At 41.9% G+C, this 17,380-nt stretch overlaps 1 protein-coding gene across 2 annotated transcripts in view; it reads right to left on the bottom strand.

The window, feature by feature from the left end:
- Nucleotides 1-17,380, bottom strand: part of fbxo31 (F-box protein 31) — a 28,675-nt gene that overhangs the window by 7,810 nt on the left and 3,485 nt on the right. Inside the window, exons 2-5 of one of the 2 annotated variants that reach the window (XM_014148271.2) lie at nt 15,658-15,729; nt 8,208-8,294; nt 7,600-7,676; nt 7,214-7,381 (exon numbers count right to left, since the gene is read on the bottom strand). In XM_014148271.2, coding sequence (XP_014003746.1) covers nt 7,214-7,381; nt 7,600-7,676; nt 8,208-8,294; nt 15,658-15,729 — 404 coding nt within the window. The remainder of the gene's footprint in view (nt 1-7,213; nt 7,382-7,599; nt 7,677-8,207; nt 8,295-15,657; nt 15,730-17,380) is intronic. The other variant, XM_014148272.2, reaches the window with a different exon arrangement.

The raw sequence follows: 17,380 nt of genomic DNA on the forward strand, positions 1-17,380 counted from the left end.
TTCAGGTTTGCATTTAAATGTTGTATAAAATAAATTATTAAGTATAATAATACTTGTGAAGATAAAATGTGATTTTAGCCTTCTAAATTAGGTAAGTTTATATGAAAAACAATTTTGCCAAGTCAGTAACCACACCCACGTGAGCACAGACTTTGTGTCAACATAATGGAATGACCCCTTTTTATCCAAGCTTAAAAGGACTAATGAAATTTACATTAGACCAGAGAATGCGAGGACGTGGTCCACACATCAAAATGGTTGGAATTTAAATACAGACCAGGCAACGTGGAGTGGTGGCTACATGGCTGACAAATGGTTTAAAACTACAACACCAGAAAATGGTAAAACCCTCTGAAACTCTTGAGTGAAGATAAAAAAAAGACCACACTGGAACATTCAGTCTACAGCTGTTTAAGTACTGGTAGTCTAGTAAACTCAACCAAAGACCACCGCATGTGTAACAGCTGGAGTAACCATTCTAATCAACACTCCGTGACAAATAAGCCTACAACTGCAATGAACAGTTTCCTCTCACCACCATAGGTACCTCCGAAGGATCCATTCTAATATAAATTTGAAACGGACACTCTTAAGATAAAGTAGCCTACTACAACTCCAAAGGACATTGTGACCTCTGGTGGACAAACCAGAGTCTTACATCCCTCGAACTACTCGCCAAAGACAGACGAGTGGTTTCAGAGACACAGAGAAAGACACCTAAGCGTAAATATACGTTGCATTTCTAAATCCTAATGAGCGGTTGTTAGGGTGCTAAATATCCATATTTACGGTGAGCGTATTTTCCCAATGTATGCACGACAAGTCCACTTCTTTCTCTCTCCCACTCTCTTTCACCACCCCCTTTCCATTGTGTAACAAGCAGTCATATCGGGTTAGTCCACTAGGGGCTTTTCATTGCATTATGTTAGTAATCAATATAGCCTTTACCGAGTGGTTGTTTATGTAATTCTGTGATTATTATTTAGTTAGAAAATAAATAATTAAACCAATTTGTATCTCTGATTCATCACTTAGGCTAGGGTTCGTGCAGATATCCAAGAATTTTGCGACGTTCAGAATGAGACTGATGAGGTAACACTACATTAATAAGCGACTTATCTATAGACACAAATATATCTTATAATCAAGTAATAATTAAACGGAGTAGGTCATTATTTGATAAATAGCAGTCATCACATTAATGATAGTCCCGTCACAGGGGACTACACCACCACAGAGTAAGTGCACTGCTGACACATAAAAGGTAGAACAATAGTATTGAATATGACTATTTAAGCACAATAATCACATAATTATCTCCCTTACTATACAAAAGTAGTTAATGTTAAATCCTCTATTAAGCGGACTTTGAGCAGATCTGGACAGGTTCCGACCAACATTTTTTATTACAGAGCGCTCTGTGTACTTCGCAACATCAATTTCTGTGCACCATTGTCCTGCTTTACATGCTACTATCTGCTCTAATCTTTGCATAGTGAGCGACACGTCACATTTTCTGGCCTATCCAGACAAAGGACCGAATTTCTCTGGCTTGTGAACCTTGCAGCTCTGCTTACAATAGAGCATATGGAATGGGAGACTAGTGATTGCAGCAAACGCAGTCTCATCTCGCTGTGATGTTCTCGGACGGATTTAGAATTGAAACAAAACCACTTTCTCTTGGTCCCAGAGGAACGAAATCACCTTGTGCTTACAGCCATAGCCACAGGAAGCAGGGGTGTTTCAATTTTATATATACTGCTCAAAAAAATAAAGGGAACACTTAAACAACACATCCTAGATCTGAATGAAATAAATAATCTTATTAAATACTTTTTTCTTTACATAGTTGAATGTGCTGACAACAAAATCACGCAAAAATAAACAATGGAAATCCAATTTATCAACCCATGGAGGTCTGGATTTGGAGTCACACTCAAAATTAAAAGTGGAAAACCACACTACAGGCTGATCCAACTCTGATGTAATGTCCTTAAAACAAGTCAAAATGAGGCTCAGTAGTGTGTGTGGCCTCCACGTGCCTGTATGACCTCCCTACAATGCCTGGGCATGCTCCTGATGAGGTGGCGGATGGTCTCCTGAGGGATCTCCTCCCAGACCTGGACTAAAGCATCCGCCAACTCCTGGACAGTCTGTGGTGCAACGTGGCGTTGGTGGATGGAGCGAGACATGATGTCCCAGATGTGCTCAATTGGATTCAGGTCTGGGGAACGGGCGGGCCAGTCCATAGCATCAATGCCTTCCTCTTGCAGGAACTGCTGACACACTCCAGCCACATGAGGTCTAGCATTGTCTTGCATTAGGAGGAACCCAGGGCCAACCGCACCAGCATATGGTCTCACAAGGGGTCTGAGGATCTCATCTCGGTACCTAATGGCAGTCAGGCTACCTCTGGCGGGCACATGGAGGGCTGTGTGGCCCCCCAAAGAAATGCCACCCCACACCATGACTGACCCACCGCCAAACCGGTCATGCTGGAGGATGTTGCAGGCAGCAGAACGTTCTCCAGGGCATCTCCAGACTCTGTCACGTCTGTCACGTGCTCAGTGTGAACCTGCTTTCATCTGTGAAGAGCACAGGGCGCCAGTGGCGAATTTGCCAATCTTGGTGTTCTCTGGCAAATGCCAAACGTCCTGCACGGTGTTGGGCTGTAAGCACAACCCCCACCTGTGGACGTCGGGCACTCATACCACCCTCATTGAGTCTGTTTCTGACCGTTTGTTTCTGACCGTTTGAGCAGACACATGCACATTTGTGGCCTGCTGGAGGTCATTTTGCAGGGCTCTGGCAGTGCTCCTCCTGCTCCTCCTTGCACAAAGGCGGAGGTAGCGGTCCTGCTGCTGAGTTGTTGCCCTCCTACGGCCTCCTCCACATCTCCTGATGTACTGGCTTGTCTCCTGGTAGCGCCTCCATGCTCTGGACACTACGCTGACAGACACAGCAAACCTTCTTGCCACAGCTCGCATTGATGTGCCATCCTGGATGAGCTGCACTACCTGAGCCACTTGTGTGGGTTGTAGACTCCGTCTCATGCTACCACTAGAATGAAAGCACCGCCAGCATTCAACAGTGACCAAAACATCAGCCAGGAAGCATAGGAACTGAGAAGTGGACTGTGGTCCCCACCTGCAGAACCACTCCTTTATTGGGGGTGTCTTGCTAATTGCCTATAATTTCCACCTGTTGTCTATTCCATTTGCACAACAGCATGTGAAATGTATTGTCAATCAGTGTTGCTTCCTAAGTGGACAGTTTAATTTCAAAGAAGTGTGATTGACTTGGAGTTACATTGTGTTGTTTATGTGTTCCCTTTATTTTTTTGAGCAGTGTATATACAGTTGAAGTTGGAAGTTCACAGACACCTTAGCCAAATACATTTAAACTCAATGTTCACAATTCCTGACATTTAATCCGAGTAAAAATTCCCTGTCTTAGGTCACTTAGGATCACCACTTTATTTTAAGAATGTGAAATGTCAGAATAATAGTAGAGAGTTATTTATTTCATCTTTTATTTCTTTCATCACATTCCTAGTGGGTTAGAAGTGTACATACACTCCATTAGTATTTGGTAGTGTTGCCTTTAAATTGTTTAACTTGGGTCAAATGTTTTGGGTAGCCTTCCACAAGCTCCCCACAATAAATTGGGTGAATTTTGGCCCATTCCTCCTGACAGAGCTGCTGTAACTGAGTCAGGTTTGTAGGCCTCCTTGCTTGCACATGCTAGGATATAGGGTTGAGGTCAAGGCTTTGTGATGGCCACTCCAAGACCTTGACTTTGATGTCCTTAAGCCATTTTGCCACAACTTTGAAAGTATGCTTGGGGTCATTGTCCATTTGGAAGACCCATTTGCGACCAAGCTTTAACTTCCTCACTGATGTCTTGAGATGTTGCTTCAATATATCCACATAATTTTGCCTCCTCATGATGCCATCTATTTTGTGAAGTGCACCAGTCCCTCCTGCAGCAAAGCACCTCCACAACATGATACCGCCACCCCTGTGCTTCACGGTTGGGATGGGGTTCTTCGGCTTGCAAGCCACCCCCTTTTTCCTCCAAACATGACGATGGTCATTATGGCCAAACAGTTCTATATTGGTTTCATCAGACAAGACGACATTTCTCCAAAAAGTATGATCTTTGTCCCCATGTGCAGTTGCAAACCGTAGTCTGGCTTTTTTATGCCGGTTTTGGAGCAGTGGCTTCTTACTTGCCGAGTGGCCTTTCAGGTTATGTCGATATAGGACTCGTTTTACTGTGGATATAGATACTTTTATACCTGTTTCCTCCAGCATCTTCACAAGGTCCTTTGCTGTTGTTCTGGGATGGATTTGCACTTTCACACCAAAGTACGTTCATCTATAGGAGACAGAACGCGTCTCCTTCCTGAGCGGTATGACGGCTGCGTGGTCCCATGGGGTTTATACTTGTGTACTATCGTTTGTACAGATGAACGTGGTACCTTTAGGCATTTGGAAATTGCTCCCAAGGATTAACCAGACTTGTGGAGGTCTACAATTGTTTTTCCTGAGGTCTAGGCTGATTTCTTTTAATTTTCCCATGATGTCAAGCAAAGAGGCACTGAGTTTGAAGGTAGGCCTTGAAATACATCCACAGGTACACCTCCAATTGACTCAAATTATGTCAATTAGCCTATCAGAAGCTTCTAAAGCCACAACATAATTTTCTGGAATTGTCCAAGCTGTTTAAAGGCGCAGTCAACTTCGTGTATGTGAACTTCTGACCCACTGGAATTGTGATACAGCAAATTATAAGTGAAACAATCTGTCTGTAAACAATTATTGGAAAAATTACTTGTGTGATGCACAAAGTAGATGTCCTAACCGACTTGCCAAAACTATAGTTTGTTAACAAGAAATTTGTGGAGTGGTTGAAAAACGAGTTTTAATGACTCAAACCTAAGTGTATGTAAACTTCCGACTTCAATTGTATGTATATATCTACTCATTCAAGAGTTTTTATTTCCACTATTTTCTACGTTGTAGAATAATAGTGAAGACATCAAAACTATGAAATAATACATATGGAATCATGTAGTAACCAAAGAAAGTGTTAAACAAATCAAATATACTAAGATTTTTCTAAAATAGCCACACTTCACCTTGATGACCGCTTTCTATACTCTTGGCATTCTCTCAACTAGCTTCAGCTGGAATGCTTTTCCAACAGTCTTGAAGGAGTCCCCACATATGCTGAGTACTTGTTGGCTGCTTTTCCTTCACTCTGCGTTTCAACTCATCCCAAACCATCTCAATTGGGTTGAGGTCAGGTGATTGTGGAGGCCAGGTCAACTGATACAGCACTCCATTACTCTCCTTCTTGGTCAAATAGCCCTTACACAGCCTGGATGTGTGTTTTGGGTCATTGTCATGTTGAAAAAACAGCAGCATACCACCCTGCATCCCACTGTTGGCTTGCTTCTGAAGCTAAGCAGGGTTGGTCCTGGTCAGTCCCTGGATGGGAGACCAGACTCTGCAGGAAGTGGTGTTGGAGGCCCAGTAGGAGGCACCATTTCCTCTGGTCTAAAAAAATATATATATAATATTATTAAAGGCCCAGTGCACTACATTTGTGAAAATACATATTTTTCAATATATATTTTTCAATATATATAATTATATTGAAAAATATATATTTTCACAAATGTAGTGCACTGGGCCTTTAATAGTATTACCGGACCGACATACTTTAGACGTCTGTAGCGCAGGAAAAACATTTTTTTCAGCATCTCCACTTTGGCAAAAAAGATAGTTGTATAATTAAGAACAGCATCTTTCAGCATTCAATAGTTGGAAATGTAGGAGTTGTTGCCCTGTCCATTTCTCTACTATTGTCATTCTAATGGAATTTCAGAAAGAACAAAACAGTCCTCAAACATTTAAAGCAAAAAGGTGAAAAGTTATGGGCAAAGACAAAACATCTACATCAAATTAAATATTTTTCTTGATCAAATAACATGGAAAACAAGCACTTTATGTGCAGTATTAATTTACCATCCTTACAAACTACTTTGCGCTTGCAATGTTAGCTAGGGTCGTGGGTTCGATTCCCACGTGGGACCAGTACGAAAAAGTAAGAAAATGTATGCACTCTACTGTAAGTTGCTCTGGATACGATTGTCTACTAAAATCGAGAAGGGATGAATAGACCATTTCAGTTCACATCAAAATAAGTTGCACTTGCAAAGTATTTCAAGAAACTGAAAAACATATCAAGCAAGTATTTTTATATTCACACAAGTACTATCGGATTAACTGTTATGTACAGATAATTATCAGACTCAAGTTACAAATGCTGGTAAACACTCCAATACATTTAGTTTACATTTTTTTCACAAAAGTAGTGCACTGAGCCTTTACTAGTCCTGTATTAGCAGACCAATATAGACGTCTTCATTGCGGGCAATTTTATTTATATATAGCCCTATTCCACCACTTTTGTTGGATAGGAAAAAAATATGATTTTTCATATTTGTACTGTGTACTTCACACCTCAGGTATATTTATTTTTACCAGAAAGGCGATATTTTTATATTTTTTGGCACGATAAGTATTACTAGGTATTGTTTATGGCCCTCATTATAAATAATTACTTTGGGGGGTGTCTATTTAGGCGAAAATCTACAATTTGACATTATATTTAAACAGGTTAAAGATGCACTACGCAGAAATCGCTCTGCCATTTCCTGGTTACTAAAATTCTAATAGTTAGTCTACTTTCAGTTTCTGACAAATCAAACAAGTAGAGTGTTGAGAATCATTGTACCAATCTAAACCGCAGAAGAAAAAAAAAATTCTACAACCAAAAATATTGTATTTTCAGCTGTTTGAAGCTGGTGTTCAAAAACGAAAGTAAGATGCAGAAACTAAACTTAAGAACAGGACTTAAAGAAATAGTGCACATAGAACAGATCTACCACACCTTAGACTTGCTTTCAATGAGAATTATAGATTTAAAACTCACATTTCTATGTGAATTTGGTCAAGTCGCCCAAAAAGTTACATATTGCAGCTTTAAGGAGGGATCACAGAATGCCATCCAGGTCAAGAGAAGTGACCAGCCAATCATTATTCTCATTAAAAAGAACTGCAGGTGGCAGAAAAATAAATCAATCACAAACATTAGCTTTACTGCCCGTTCAGAACACAACAGAAGAAAAAAATGGACTCACTTGGATGTCCCCCTTGTGAGGGCCCTTGTGTCCGTACATGCACTCTACCGCCACCTTGTTGCTCTCCCACATGTGGATGCGGAAGAGCGGCCGCCGCCTCATGGGATCCTCGACCCGAGGGTCGTGGGGGGGCAGGTACATCCAGCCAATGATGTACAGCCCGTCAACCTGGAGAGGGATGGGTGGTGGTAGCGTAGTAAAGGGAGAGCGAAAAGTCATCCCCTGACACAAGTAACATGTTTTGATGGGAAAATAGACACATTTTTGTCCCCCTCTACAACCATGTGTGCTGAACAATTTAAAGACTGAAAATGTTTAAATGTGATAAAGAGGGGACACAACTGTGTAGGTGGGTGGGTGTGTGCGTGCACACACTAATTGCGTACCACCACGTTGAGCAGCCCTCCGTACGGGCCTATGTCAGGCTGCCAAAGACCCAGGATGTGTCTGTATGGGTGCAGCACTGCAACACAAGTGCAACAAAGGGTTAAAACACCAAAACAGTGGTGAACAGTTCAAATCGCAGGACATCACAGCAATACATAAGAGTTTGGACTGAGAAACTGATGACAACTCAGAGCATATCACCATGGTGAAGGTCTGGCCTCACTTCAAGGACAGCAGATATGGAGGGGGCATATCGTTATTGTACTCTACACACGCACATGTGAGGTTATATCCAAGTGCATGAAAAAAACAAAACATTGTTTCCTTTGCGCCAAAATAGTGTATGATGTCAGAGTAAACAGGGAGCTGTCACTGTAAGCACTAACCATGTTGACTAGCATGCCAAATGCGCACATTCATTTTCCATTACCATTCCTAGTAGTCAGACGTCCGAGTTAAGGTAAGGAGCAAAGTGCAGATTCACCCCTTCAAAACCACGTGGTATTTGTCGCAACTGGCTACAACACAAGAGTCAATCACACACTAGCATGTTAAAAGCCACATGCGTGTTGAGCCAGTCAGGTCAGGCATGAGCTGCAGTACATACAGTGCCTGTACACGTCCCTGTAGTCCATGTGCTCGAAGTCCGGTAGGAGCTTCATAAAGCGGACAGACTTCGCCCGAGGGTTCACACCTGAACAGGTACACCACAACAGCGGGCAGACCAATCAAGTTTCAAATGTCACATTCACAAGTACAGTGAAATGCCTTTCTTGCCAGCACTAAACCCAGCAATCAATATCAATGTAGTACAACAACAAAAAACATAAGGAAGAACAAAAACACAAGAAATAAAAAGAGAAAGTAAGCTAAAGTGCCTTCAGAAAGTACTCACAACCCTTTAGTTTTTCAAAATGTTGTGTTACACGGTCAATGGGTGACATGTCTCGTGAGTATGAATAACTGGGACATTTTCAGCTTCCAGGAATTGTGTACAGATCCTGCGACATGGGGCCATGCATTATCATTCTGAAACATGAGGTGATGGTGGCAGATGAATGGCACGACAATGGGTCTCAGGATCTTGCCATTGATAAATTGCAATTGTGTTCGTTGTCCATAGAGTATTCCCGCCCATACCATAAGCCCACTGCCACCATGGGGCACTCTGTTCACAACGTTGACATCTGCAAACCGCTCACCCACACGGCGCTATACACATGGTCTGCGGTTGTGAGGCCGGTTGGAAGTACTGCCAAATTCTCTAAAACGTTGGAGGCAGCTTATGGTAGAGAAATGAACATTCAAATCTCTGGCAACAGCTTTGGTGGACATTCCTGCAGTCAGCATGCCAATTGCACACTCTCTCAAAATTTTAGACATCTGTGGCATTGTGTTGTGACAAAACAGCACATTTTAGAGTAGCTTTGTGTCCTCAGCACAAGCTGCACCTGTGTAATGATAATGCTGTTTAATCAGCTTCTTGATATGCCACACCTGTCAAATGGATGGATTATCTTGGCAAAGGGGAAATGCTCACCAAGAGGGATGTAACTAAATTTGTGCACAAAATTTGAGATAAATAATATTTGTGCGTATGGAACATTTCTGGGATCTTTAACTTAATCTCATGAAACCAAAACTTTACATGTTGCGTTTCTATTTTTGTTCAGTGTAGCTAGCCTGCCTAAGTATGCTGCAAAGCTGTCTGACAAAATAATTGTACTATTTCTTCTAGAGTAGAGAAGGTATACTTTCACTGTCCCTCTCATCATTGTGTTGTGTACATTCCTCCCTCAACGCGGTCTGTGTGTATCTAACCAAACGTAGCGGGCGTAAAAGTGTATCTGTCCAGAGATCTGTATACAATGACGAGATGCTCATGTCTATGCCCTAACAATAGGGGCCGTTGTTCGAAAGGCGGGAAGGCAGGCGACAAGTTTAGGTCCAAAATAAAGCCATAGAAACGCATTGGTCTTATTTAGGACAGACTGTGGCGAGAGTGAAACCTCTGGCTTCACCTCTTCCTCTCTGATCCATCAGCAGTAAAAAAAATTAAAAAACAACTGGTGCAATGGATTATAGTCATTGTAGTTAATTACCACATTTCTCCACTGAACTAGGTTGAATATTAGTTTAATGAAAACTACAACTCAGCGTCCCACAGTTCTTGACTTGATTCCTCCAATTTCTCTCATGAATGATTTTGTGTCTCTAGAGAAAATGCGTGTTGGGCTGACAACAAACTAAAAAACTAAATGGAATTCAAGTATTGAACAGACTTCGGTCAATTAGTTGTTTAATAATCGAAAAGTCAGTTAATCGCTCAGCACTACCTTTGAGCATGGTGAAGTTATTAATTAGGCATTGGATGGTGTATCAATACACCCAATCACTATAAAGATGCAGGTGCCTTCCTAACTCAGTTGCCTGCGAGGAAGGAAACAGCTCAGGGATTTCACGATATGGCCAATCGTGAACTAAAACAGTTACAGATTTGAATGGTTGTAATATGAGAAAACTGCAGATGGCTCAACAACATTGTAGTTGCTCTCTAATTGACATTGTAAAAGGAGGAAGCCAAATCCAATCAAATATCAACATAACACATCACCACCGTGTACCACTCTTCATATTTTCAAGCATGGTGGTGGCTGCATCATGTTATGGGTATGCTTGTCATCGACAAGGACTACAGAGTTTAGGATAAAAAGAAAAACGGATTGCAGCTAAGCACAGGCAAAATCCAAGAGGAAAACCTGGTTAAGTCTGTATTCAAACAGACACTGGGTGACAAATTCACATTTCAACAGTACAATAAGCTAAAACACAATGCTAAATCTACACTGTAGTTACTTACCAAGGTGACATTGAATGTTCCTGAGTTGCCTAGTTACAGCTTGGACCTAAATCGGCTTGAAAATCTATGGCAAGACTTGAAAATGGCTTTCTAGCAATGAACAACAATGAACTTGACAGAGCTTGAAGAATTTTTTAAAGAATGTGCAAATGTTGTACCATCCATGTGTGCTAAGATCTTAAAGAGTTACCCAAAGACTCAGATGTAATTGATGCCAAAGGTGTTTCTAACATGTATCATCTCAGGGGGTGAATACTTATGCAATCAATGCGTTTTATTTTTCATAATATTTTATAAAATGTTTGAATTTTTCTTCCACTGTCAGAGTATTTTCTGTAGATCATTGACCAAAAATAACAAAGCAATTATAATCCCACTTTGTAACACAACAAAATGTGGAAAAAGTCAAGGGGTGTGAATACTTTGACGGCACTGTATATACAAGGTCAGTTCCAATACCATATTTACAATTTGCAGGGATACTGGAGTGATAGAGGTACAGTTGAAGTCAGAAGTTTAAGGTTGGTGTCATTAAACTCGTTTTTCAACCACTCCACAAATTTCTTGTTAACAAACCATAGTTTCGGTAAGTCGGTTAGGACATCTACTTTGTGCATGACACAAGCAATTTTTCCAACAATTGATTAGACAGATTACTTCCCTGTATCACAATTCCAGTGGGTCAGGAGTTTACATACACTAAGTTGACTGTGCCTTTAAACAGCTTGGAAAATTCCAGAAAATGATGTCATGGCTTTAGAAACTTCTGATAGGATGTACCTGTGAATGTATTTCAATGCCTACCTTCAAACTCAGTGCCTCTTTGCTTGACAACATGGGAAAATCTAAAGAAATCAGCCAAGACCTCAGAAAAAAAAAATTGTAGACCACAAGTCTGGATCATCCTTGGGAGCAATTACCAAATGCCTGAAAGTACCACTTTCATCTGTACAAACAATAGTACGCAAGTATAAACAGCATGGGACCACGCAGCCATCATACCATTCAGGAAGGAGACGCGTTCTGTCTCCTAGAGATGAACGTACTTTGGTGCGAAAAGTGCAAATCAATCCCAGAACAACAGCAAAGGACCTTGTGAAGATGCTGGAGGAAACAGCTACAAAAGTATCCATATCCACAGTAAAACGAGTCCTGTATAGAAATAACCTGAAAGGCCGCTCAGCAAGGGACAAGCCACTGCTCCAAAACCGCCATAAAAAAGCTAGACTACGGTTTGCAACTGCACATGGGGACAAAGATCGTACTTCTTGGAGAAATGTCCTCTGGTCTGATGAAACAAAAATAGAACTGTTTGGCCATAATGACCATCGTTATGTTTGGAGGAAAAAGGGGGTGGCTTGCAAGCCGAAGAACACCATCACAACCGTGAAGCACAGGGGTGGCAGCATCATGTTGTGGGGGTGCTTTGCTGCAGGAGGAACTGGTGCACTTCACAAAATAGATGGCTTCATGAGGAGGCAAAATTATGTGGATATATTGAAGCAACATGTCAGGAAGTTAAAGCAAATGGGTCTTCCAAAAGGACAATGACCTCAAGCATACTTTCAAAGTTGTGGCAAAATGGCTTAAGGACATCAAAGTCAAGGTCTTGGAGTGGCCATCACAAAGCCTTGACCTCAATCCTATATCCTAGCATGTGCAAGCAAGGAGGCCTACAAACCTGACTCAGTTACAGCAGCTCTGTCAGGAGGAATGGGCCAAAATTCACCCAATTTATTGTGGGGAGCTTGTGGAAGGCTACCCGAAACATTTGACCAAAGTTAAACAATTTAAAGGCAATGCTACCAAATACTAAATGGAGTGTATGTACACTTCTAACCCACTGGGAATGTGATGAAAGAAATAAAAGATGAAATAAATCACTCTCTCTCTACTATTATTCTGACATTTCACATTCTTAAAATAAAGTGGTGATCGTAACTGACCTAAGATAGGGAATTTGTACTAGGATTAAATGTCAGGAATTGTGACAAACTGACTTTAAATGTATTTGGCTAAGGTGTATGTAAACTTCCAACTTCAACTGTACATACAGTGCATATGGAAAATATTCAGACCCCTTGACTTTTTACACATTTTGTTAGCCTTATTTTAAAATGTATAAAAATATTTTTGTATTTTAACTCCTTTTTCTCCCCAATTTCGATCTTGTCTCACCGCTGCAAAACCAACGGGCTCGGGAGGCGAAGTTCGAGTGATGCGTCCTCCGAAACATGACCCGGCAAACCACACTTCTTAACACCCACCCGCTTAACCTGGAAGCCAGCCAACGAATGTGTCGGAGAAAACACTGTTCACCTGATGACCGAGGTCAGCCTGCAGGCGCCCATTTGGGCAGTTTCTCCCATTCTTCTCTGCAGATCCTCTCAAGCTCTGTCAGCTTGGATGGGGAGTGTCGCTGCACAGCTATTTTCAGGTCTCACCAGAGATGTTCGATCGGGTTCAAGTCCAGGCTCTGCCTGGGCCACTCAAAAACATTGAGGCTTGTCCTGAAGCCACTCCTGTGTTGTCTGGCTGTGTGCTTAGGGTCGTTGTGAACCATTGCCCCAGTCTGAGGTCCTGAGCACTCTGGAGCAGGTTTTCATCAAGGATCTCTATGTGCATTACTCCATTCATCTTTCCTCGATCCTGACCAGTCTCCCAGTCTCTGCCGCTGAATAACATCCCCACAACAGGATGCTAACACCACCATGCTTCACTGTTGGGATGGTGCACGGTTTCTTCCAGACATGACGCTTAGCATTCAGGCCAAAGAGTTCAATCTTGGTTTTATCAGACCAGAGAATTTTGTTTCTCATGGTCTGAGAGTCTTTAGGTGCCTATTGGCAAACTTCAAGGGGGCTGTCATGGTCCTTTTACTGAGGAGTGGCTTCCATCTGGCCACTACCATAAAGGCCTGATTGGTGGAGTGCTACAGAGATGGTTGTCCTTCTGGATGGTTCTCCACACTCCGGAGCTCTGTCAGTGACTATTGGATTCTTGTTCACCTCCCTGACCAAGGCCCTCCTCCCCCGATTGCTCAGTTTAGCTGGGTGGCCAGCTCTAGGAAGAGTATTGGTGGTTCCAAACTTCTTCCATTTAAGAATGATGGAGGCCACTGTGTTTTTGGGGACCTTCAGTGCTGCTGACATTTTTTGGTACCCTTCCCCAGATTTGTGCCTCGACACAATCCTATCTTAGAGCTCTGCGGACACATTACTTTGACCTCATGGCTTGGTTTTTGCTCTGACATGCACTGTCAACTGTGGGACCTTACATAGACAGGTGTGTGCCTTTCCAAATAATGTCCATTCAATTGAATGTACCACAGGTGGACTCCAATCAAGTTGTAGAAACATCTCAAGGATGATAAAAGGAAACAGGATGCACCTGAGCTCAATTTCGAGTCTCACAGCAAAGAGTCTGAACACTAAAATAAACTGTTTTCGCTTTGTCATTATGGGGTATTGTGTGTAGACTGACGAGGAATTTATTTGATTTTATTCAATTAAAAATAAGGCAGTAATGTAATAAATTGCAGAAAATGTCAAGAGGTCTGAAAACTTTCTGAATGACCTGTATATTTTAGCAGTTACATTTACTTTTGATACTTATGTATATTTAAAACCAAATACTTTTAGACATTTACTCAAGTAGTATTTTACTGGGTGACTTTCACTGGAGTCATTGTCTATTAAGGTATCTTTATTTTTACTCAAGTATGACAATTGGGTACTTTTTCCACAACTGATCAAATACAAAAGTCACTCAGCTAGTCCAAGTAGCCATTTTGTTAGCTATTTGCAGTATTATTACTTGGGGATAGAAGCTGTTCAGGAGTCTGTCGGTGTCAGACTTGAAGCACTAGTGTCACTTGCCATGCGGAAGCAGAGAGAACAGTCTATGGCTAGGGCGGCTGTAGCCTTCCTTTTACACTACTTGATATAGAAGTCCTGGATGGCAGGGAGCTTGACCCCAGCGCCATGAGATCAAGTGCATTGCTGTTGCCATACCAAGCAGTGGTGCAGCTAGTCAAGATGCTCTCAATGGTGCAGCTGTGGAACTTTTGGAGGATCTGAGGCCCCATGCCAAACCTTTGCAACCCCCTGAGGGGGAAGAGGCTCTGTCGTGCCTTCTTCACGACTGTGTGCATGTGTGTGGACCATTTTAAGTCCTTAGTGATTTGGAAACAGAGGAACTTGAAGCTCTCAACTAGCTCCACTGCAGCCCGGTCAATGTGGATGGGGGCGTGCTCACCCCCCCAGTTTCCTTAAGTCCACGATCAGCTCCTTGGTCTAACTGATGTTGAGGTAGAGGTTGTTGTCATGGCGCCACACTGCTAGGTCACTGACTCCTCCCTGTAGGCTGTCTCATCGGGTGGTGTTCAGTCCCAGGGTCCTAATACATAGGTATTCCTCTTATTAGGTGGGTGAGGGCAGTATGGAGTATATGGAGTACAATTGAGATTGCATCGTTTATGGATCTGTTGGGGCGGTATGCAAATTTGAGTGGGTCTAGGGTGTCTGGGATAATGGAGTTGATGTGTGCCATAACCAGCCTTTCAAAGCAGCTAGTCAGTGTGGCATGAGTCAGTCGAGTGTCATTTCTGTATCCGTCGGTCTGGTGTCTGTCCATATAGTCTGTCTGGGTATGGTAGGTTGGTTCTAGTGGAGACTACAACTAGAACCAACCTAACCTAGACCCAACCTAGCCCCAAACCTGATAGCATCAACTTCATGACACAAAATCAAAGCAAGCACAATCTCTCCACCACGAAGAGCAATTTCCCACAAGCCATCTTGAGGTTACCCCTACAGTTGCAAACAACTGAGTCAATCCCTAAAGTATCAAAGGCAAGAAATTGCCTCAAAGGGTGCTATTGCTAACTACTGGAAAGTGTTTAACAGCAGCCCCTGTCCAAATGAGGTTGAGGCTAGTCAAGATGCTGGAATTTAGAGGAAGAAACAAAGTCATTGATGATTTGCAGAAAGTGACAGTATGTGGTATTATTCCTGGACCTTCAATGCACAAGTGTTACTAGTGTGACTTGGTTCAATTAGTCAGTCAATGTAAAGATGCCCATTGTTGTCTAACTATGGCACAGAGTTTTTCGTGGTCAGGTCACAGGGTCTGGTCAGGAAAAACTCTTGGTCCTGATAATAAAATGTTTGATGTTTTCAGAAAGAGAGATACTCACGTTTGGCATAGAGCTCCCGACTGGACACACCCACCACATCCATCTTGCGCAAGTCCTCCCTCATTCCAAACTCTTTGGGAGAGAGATAGAGACCGACAGACAGACAGACAGGCATGTGACAATGAAGGCCAAGGTAGATTGTGACAGTAACCTAGTCATCAAAGCTACGTGTGCTTTAGCAAACTCCACTCCACTAGCATGACAACAAAATACAGGACTTGGCATGACAATAAAAGCATGATATATGATGGCATGACAATAAAAGCACATTTAGATCTGGCCGCCTAGGCTTACATGAGAAATATGCACATCCCAAATTCCAAAGCGACGCTTACCCAATAATGGATTGGATACTATGAATAAAGGAAGAAATCCAAATCATGGTATACCAGGCAAATTCAAATCTGGACCTCAACCAGTTCCACTGCTGATTTTCATTATTCCCCTCTAACCGAGGACTGATTTGGACCTGGGACACCAGGTGGATGTAAGTAATTATCAGGTAGAACAGAATACCAGCAGTATTCCAAACCTCAAGGCTCGGACTTGAATACCCCTGGCCTGCGTATCTACAGTGAACATATAGCTGGCTTGCTCACCATGTTTACATGATGACTTCGCTACTAGAATGCACATTGCTCTCAAATGAAAAAAAATGCCAGTGTACTACTGCTCCACTTGGCAGATGTCCCAATAGCACAGCCAATTACAGGCTGGTGCGTCTTGTACCCACAAGAACTATGGCTTTCACTGAGAAACCACTCAAGCAAACTTGCATTGGTGAACTACAAGGTTCTTACAAGTTGTAATTTACTTTTTTTATTTGAATTTCAGTTAGATTTCAGACTTGATTTACTTGTTTTCAGTTTGATAAAACCTTTCTATTTCATTTGTATCTTATTTAGTTTCAAGGTTATGGACAGAAAGTAGCCTATGCAGCCTTATTCTAAAATTTATTAAATTATTGTTTTCCTCATCAATCTACACACAATACCCCATAATGACGAAGTGAAAACAGGTTTAGAAATGATTGCAAATATATTAAAAATAAAAACGTAAATATTTACATAAGTATTTAGACCCTTTGCTATGAGACTCGAAATCGAGCTCAGGTGCATCCTGTTTCCACTGATGATCCTTGAGATGTTTCTACAACTTGATTGGAATGAATATCGGAATCGGACGATATTAGCTAAAAATGCCAACATCGGTATCGGCCCGATGTATAGTTTAACGCTGATGTGAAAAGCCGATGTCAAAGCTGACGTGCATACCTACAGTTGAAGTCGGAAGTTCACATACACCTTAGGCAAATACATTTAAACTCAGTTTTTCACAATTCCTGAAATTTAATCCTCGTAAAAATTCCCTGTCTTAGGTCAGTTAGGATCACCACGTTATTTTAAGACTAAAATGTCAGAATAATAGTAGAGAATGATTTATTTCAGTTTTTATTCCTTTCATCACATTCCCAGTAGGTCAGAAGTTTACATACACTCAATTAGTATTTGGTAGCATTGCCTTTAAATTGTTTAACTTGGGTCAAATGTTTCGGGTAGCCTTCCACAAGCTTCCCACAATAAGTTGGGTGACTTTTGGCCCATTCCTCCTGACAGTGCTGGTGTAACTGAGTCAGGTTTCTAGGCCTCCTTGCTCGCAACCCCCTTTTTCTGTTCTGCCTACAAATTTTCTATAGGATTGAGGTCAGGGCTTTGTGATGGCC

This window comes from Salmo salar, chromosome ssa16 (assembly GCF_905237065.1).
Source record: "Salmo salar chromosome ssa16, Ssal_v3.1, whole genome shotgun sequence".
In the NCBI taxonomy this organism is placed as follows: domain Eukaryota; kingdom Metazoa; phylum Chordata; class Actinopteri; order Salmoniformes; family Salmonidae; genus Salmo; species Salmo salar.